The sequence below is a fragment of the Trametes versicolor genome, assembly GCF_000271585.1.
Source record: "Trametes versicolor FP-101664 SS1 unplaced genomic scaffold TRAVEscaffold_13, whole genome shotgun sequence".
Lineage (NCBI taxonomy): Eukaryota > Fungi > Basidiomycota > Agaricomycetes > Polyporales > Polyporaceae > Trametes > Trametes versicolor.
Window position 1 is genome coordinate 1,613,030 of NW_007360333.1, and position 5,863 is coordinate 1,618,892.

At 58.2% G+C, this 5,863-nt stretch overlaps 3 protein-coding genes across 3 annotated transcripts; 2 read left to right on the forward strand and 1 right to left on the reverse strand.

Annotated features, from left to right (window-relative positions):
* Nucleotides 1-2,275: 2,275 nt before the first annotated feature.
* TRAVEDRAFT_53406 (uncharacterized protein) lies at nucleotides 2,276-2,668 on the reverse strand (the record flags this gene model as incomplete). Its single annotated transcript, XM_008046306.1, has 2 exons — nucleotides 2,276-2,317; nucleotides 2,492-2,668. The coding sequence occupies 2 exons, from the start codon at nucleotides 2,666-2,668 to the stop codon at nucleotides 2,276-2,278; spliced, it is 219 nt and encodes a 72-aa protein (XP_008044497.1).
* A 1,917-nt stretch (nucleotides 2,669-4,585) lies between these two features.
* On the forward strand, nucleotides 4,586-4,904 carry TRAVEDRAFT_40523 (uncharacterized protein; the record flags this gene model as incomplete). The annotated part of the gene is made up of 2 exons (XM_008045898.1): nucleotides 4,586-4,766; nucleotides 4,822-4,904. The coding sequence occupies 2 exons, from the start codon at nucleotides 4,586-4,588 to the stop codon at nucleotides 4,902-4,904; spliced, it is 264 nt and encodes an 87-aa protein (XP_008044089.1).
* A 109-nt stretch (nucleotides 4,905-5,013) lies between these two features.
* Nucleotides 5,014-5,289, forward strand: TRAVEDRAFT_85304 (uncharacterized protein; the record flags this gene model as incomplete). Its single annotated transcript, XM_008046307.1, has 1 exon — nucleotides 5,014-5,289. A coding segment is annotated over one exon (276 nt), but the record flags the coding sequence as incomplete, so codon positions are not given.
* Between the last annotated feature and the right edge of the window lie 574 nt (nucleotides 5,290-5,863).

Sequence of the window (5,863 nt, forward strand, 5' to 3'; positions counted from 1 at the left end):
CCGGGGCCCCCGCACGTCTCACGGCGCATGGGGAACGGCGCGCATCGGTGCGACGGAGACGGACGCCGGGCCAGGGCGAGGTACTGTTCGCGTCCCCGCACACGATTTACCGCGCTACCTCGCCTCCCAGGCAGATCCAGCTGCCAGCTGATCAGACGCCCCGCCCCGAGATCCCATTCACTCGCGCGGTGACAGCGACGGGGGCTAGCCCGCATTCGCCTTCGCATTCGCATTCGTCCTCGAGCCGGCGCCAGACCCCGCACTGCAGATCATCGAAGAGCAGGGCGCGGCGAGGTCTCGCGAGGGACTTCGATCTCCTCTTGCTTTGTCGTTCTGTAGGAATATGTGGGACGGTGCGTTGGCGCGCGCGCTGCCAGATCTGGCAGGGTGAACGGTACGCGGCTTCCTTGTGCTCAGGCTGCTGGGCCTGCGGCTGGAGAGTTCCGGCCTGGTAAGCTCCAAGCGGCCGACGTCTGCTGTGGGTGCTCGCGCGCGATCCTACCGCTTAGCATTCTCGACTGTTCGTGCCGTTCCTGAATTATTGATCTCATAGCACAAATTCGGCAGGCGTACTACCCTACTCGGAAACGACGCCGTGGTGCACGGCCAGCACTTCTTCTCCTTCTCTGCGGACGACATAACCTACCGCTGGGATAGAATTCGAAGCAGGTACGCCCAGGGCTCACGTCAAGTCGTCCACGGTAAAACGTCTCACCGGAATCTAACCGTGCACCTGCCAGGTCCGGTGCGCATGCAGGGCAAGGTTGCGAGCAGTGCTGGTGGTGGCTGGACAAGATCCGAACCGCACCCGCAATTTCCACCTTTCATGCGACCACAGCTGCATGCTCTCCTTGTCAAGAGTGTCCCAAGCTCGCCCCCGCACGTCCAGCAAAAATGACTCGGGACGCAATGCATCAAAGAACCGGCAGACCCCCGCGCGCCCAGCGCGTTCTCCCTCACCTCCCTTCAACTCGCGGCCGTCCGAACGCTCCAGAAGCGCTTGTGCACTTTCCAGCGCTCTCCAGCAACGACCCAAATCCGTCCCCGCGTCCACTCGAAGCGGGAGCAGCGCCGCCATTCCCGGCTCCATATCTCCGCATTTAGCGTGCTTCTGCGGCGGATTCGCAGGCGTGCCGTCATAATGTGCGAGCTGGCGGTGCGGGCACGCCCCGGGCCCGTCCGGTGGGTGTAATGTGCCGCACAGCGGGTGTGGTTTGGGGTGCGTATGTCGGCAGCGCGGGCTGCTGTGTCACGGCAGCATGAAACCTTGCGCTCGTCTTCGAGGAGGGTGCCCAGCAGGTATTTGTATTTCGATGACATGGTGGGTGCCGCCGTCATGGGGGTGGGCTCGTCGGGATGCTCTCCCGATGACGCACGCCTTCGACTGTTCGGAAGTGAGGGGTTGTGGGCGTGCGCAGAACCGCCGCCCGCACGCGAACACGCTCGGCAGTGCAGGGCTTCGGCGCGGATATGCATCTGGGGGAGGCGCCGGATCGCCGCCCGCCGCCCCTGCAGGAGGAGCTGAGTTGATGGTATAGGTCCGTCGAAACACGATCGTTCCAGCGCCGCAGATCTGGCGCGCACGCGGTGCGTCTATTGCCACATACCGTACGCCCTCCAACGCTGACTGTGCGCATACAGCCTACTGGAAGACGTGGGGGAAGATCCAAGGACGGGCTGCGGCCCATGATCAATCTCGAAGTCGAAGACGAAGACAAACGCGAACTCGGCCCTGCTAGATGACTCCAGCCGGAACGCCGTCGATCCCAGCGCAGACAAATGCGAGCACCGTTGAATCTGCGCCGAACGCGCCCCGGCGGAACGCTCCCAAGAACGCGAAGCCGCCCGCCCGTCAAGAAGCGGGCCCCCGTGCCGATCCTGCGCCTCCCATCTACCGAGTCCTTCTACTCAACGTCCACCCGAGCTCGTCATTCCCGCGACGCGCATGAGAAGCAGCGTCCCGACGTCCAAACTGCAAGCGATTACGTAGGCTGCAGCGAACGTTCTGCAGTTGGCGGGTGGCTCCGCACCGGGCGGCTTCCGAGGAGGACGGCTCTATGTTGCGGCGTTCTCTATCGCAAGAAAAATCCTAGGGATATGACGGCGGTTTGTGACTGCAGCATATATCCAGCGATGCGGGTCCTCCGCCTTAGGTCCCAGAACGGATATGAATTGGAAGGGGAAAAATGGACTCGGAAAACGGTGGGTCGCTACACACGCTATACAGCGTTGAGTTTGGGGGGACGTTGGCGCAGATTCAGCGGACAAAAAAGCTTTAGGGGTCTCGGGCAATGTTGCGAGGCCTGAGGCCTGAGAACTGCACATGGGGAGATGAGTACAGGGCCACATGAGTGAGGGAAGCACGCGTGGTCGGAGGTGCGCCACAGAACAAAAAGTAGGCGGAGATTAATACCCCGTTGCTCCGAGTCGCGAGATTTATGAGGTTCGATACTCGCGGTCGATTATCAAAACGATTATGATTATATGACACGTGCAGCGCCTGCATGCTGCACGCCGGGAAGAGCGTGCTGGGGTCGAGCGGCGCGGGCACGCCCGCCGGGTTCAGGCTGAAGGTCGTGCGGTGGAGCGAGCCCCAGTCCCACGCGAGGCCCCATGCGCGGAAGAAGGGCCCGATGAGGCCCATCTGGAAGTGGCTGCTCAGCTGCATGCCGAGCACGACGCACCCGCCGCCGCGGGCGTACGCGACGAGTCGCGCGAGCAGGGCCGCGTGCTTTGGTCGCGTGAGGGCGGCGTCGGATACGAGGATGGCGGACGGGAGGGCGGTGGAGGAGAGTGTGTTGTGGATTACGTTACAATAGACACTAGGTTAGCTTAGTCTCGACACGTACGGTCAATTCGACTAGTTTCGAGTGCCTTCTATTTGATTCCTTTGTCCCTCTCGTCCTTTCTCCTTCTCGCTCAACCTTTCTTTGACCTTTCTGTCTGATCTCTCGACTTGTGTAGAAGCCTCTAGTGTTTGTATCTCAAGATGTATATAAGGACAGGCTCTCAGAGCCTCGGAATTCAGCCTTTTTACCATCCAACGTACCCGCGCTCTCAGCGTCTAAGTGTGATCTAACGCCGTTCTAAGTGGACAAGATTAGCTCTGTTTACAGGTTGAAGTAAGCATAGTAAGCTACGCGCTACTATACACGCTACCTCTTCAGCGGCCCTATCGCCCATTCGACTCGAGGACTCGTCGACGAAGGATTCTATCTCAGCTCATTCTCATTCTCGTAAGACCGTATTTACAACACTGGTGGACGCACTGGGAAATCCCTCGATTCGACCAGTCTCATTCCAGCTAATTATCAAGTTATGTCTTTCTCCACCGCTCAGCAGAGCGCAGCAGCGAACACCCAGGGAGGTTCATCTGACCGTCGTGACGACGCGCAAGCTCAGCCGTCTACTCCGAGGACCCCGGGCAAGGCCTTTCGCAAGAATCGCTCCCGTCGATTGGACGGTGATCGCGAAGACATCTCGAAGCTGCACTGCATCCTCAGTGATCAGTTTCGACCATTGCCCGAGGTCGAAGAAGACGACGACCGCGTGGTGCGTGGACCAACCGCCGGTCTGTTTCCTCTCTGCGCAACCGCCAGCTACAAGTTCAAAGGTGACCCGATTTTGCGCGAGCGCCTGAAGGATGCCTGTGCGTACGGGTACCAGCATCTCGGACCCGACCGAGACGTTTTGCACCTTCCTAATCCTCTCACATTGAGCAGGTCGGAGTGTATCACTTTCAAGCAGGAGTTGCAACTCTTAGATCAAGTTGTTGGGTATGTATGGAAGGATGGCACGACAGAGGAGCCGGCTTTCTTCATTGACGAAGAGGACCACGATCAGCTAATGGATGCGTTAGGAAACCGCCTCGCCGAAGCGAAACCCATCTTCCGGGATCAAAAGCGTCTTCTTCCGCCTCTCCCGACGTGGGGAAAGGGTCCCGAATATATAAGGTACGCATTTTGCGCGAACGACTTCGAGATCTTAGGCGCGTGCTTCAGACGCGAGGTGGAAGCCTTCCTAGCACAGCTCACCACACTCTATGATTTCAAGACAAGCCTGAGGCCGGTCCTTCCACCGAGCGAAGAGGATCACGTCGCAGTCGGACCCAAGGGTAAGCAAGTTCTCGGACCAATCCCTGCCGATCCGTTTCGAACACCTTTCAAGGACAGGCCATCGTCGCCACATCTCTCAACATCATTGAAGAAGGAGAGTGCGCTGATCAGCAAAGCTCCCCCATCGGCCCGCGAAGATCGCAAGACCGACGTTGTCAACCAACAGCTCCGCCGACGTGCTCGCTCCCCTTCTGAAGGACGTCATACTGTCGCAGAAGAAGACCGACGTGCTCAAATGTACCATGCGGCTCCGCTTTCATCAAGCCCTCACGATCACGCGAGCCGCTACTCGAGCCACTTGCGACGCCGTGCAAGTCCCGTACCAGACCTCCAGGGATCATCAAGTTTCAAGCAACTGTTCAAACTGACGAAGACCGCCGAGCAGGACCCTGACAATCACGGGCGGCGCCGCTACGACGGCTCTAGCTATGAACGCGACCCACCAAGACGATTGGGACGAAACTCGCAGGATGAGCGACGCGAAGCACCACGTAGGTCACCGCACGAAACGCGATACACTAGGCACCGACGCGCCGCTGGTAGTGATCCTGATCCAAGCGATTCAAGTAGCGACGAAGGGAGCGACTCTACTGCCCGCAGACGTCAACCTTCGCAACGCCGTCGCGCGCAATCGCGGGAGCCACAGAAGGTGTCAGTCCCTCTCGTGTCCACTCGTCGAACATTCGAAGCTCATTTTGATTTCAAGCTCAAGATGGACGTTGTACCGACATGGGACGGCGATACCGCCACGCTCGCGCGATGGATCATTCGCGTCAACTCCATAGCTAAGAAGTCAGCTACTATCCGTCAGCAACTAGGTATGGTAGTACCTCAAAGGCTGACAGGCGATGCTGAGATATGGTACTTTTCCCTTCCCGAGCATGTACGTGAAGCGTGTGAACAGGACTGGGAATATATCCGTAATCAGATCGGCGACTACTTCATGAACAGGTCGTGGATGGAGAAGACCAGGAAGCAGGCTCTCGCCATACGATACAGGGACAGCGGGTGCCCACGGGAACTCCCGAGTCAGTATTTCATCCGTAAGCGTGAATTGCTCGAACTCGCATACGAGAACTCCGAAAGCGAGCTCATTTCCGACATCATGGCAGGCGCCCCGCGAGTTTGGAACACGATTCTTACCCCCCGCATCTATCGAACTACTTCGGAGCTCCAGCAAGCCATTAAGCTACACGAAGATGATCTACTCGAGATGGAGCACCTCCTCCCTGAACGTCCGGTTCGAAGCTAAGCCATTTGTCCATTACCGTATGGCCGAGCACCCACAACGCGATCATATCTCGGTTTCTCTTCCTCGACCTGCACGACCCCATTCCTCTTCTCATCTTCGGGCCCGGTGCCCAGAATTTGCGCAAGCGCTACCGCACGCCTACACTTTCGCCTTCGTCCGCGCGGCCTGCGTGTTCAATGTTGAACTTCTGTGTCTACGGCTGTGCCGGACCGGGAGTGGCAGTGATAGTGGCTGTGCGTCTACCATACGCCAGCATGGACTTTCCTACTTACCATATACGTACATTCTTTTGTTCTGTACTTACTTGGCATCCTGCCATCCCTCCACATGATTCTGGTACGTTCTACGATGTTCCGGACTATTCTAGACAGCGTCCGGATTACTCGCATTACTCAGCCATGGACTATCTGACCTTATGTCGATTATGCTCCCTTACTCAGCGTTACTCATCGCTCAGTCAGCGTCCTCTGGACGTCACATGCTCTCTTCTTATACG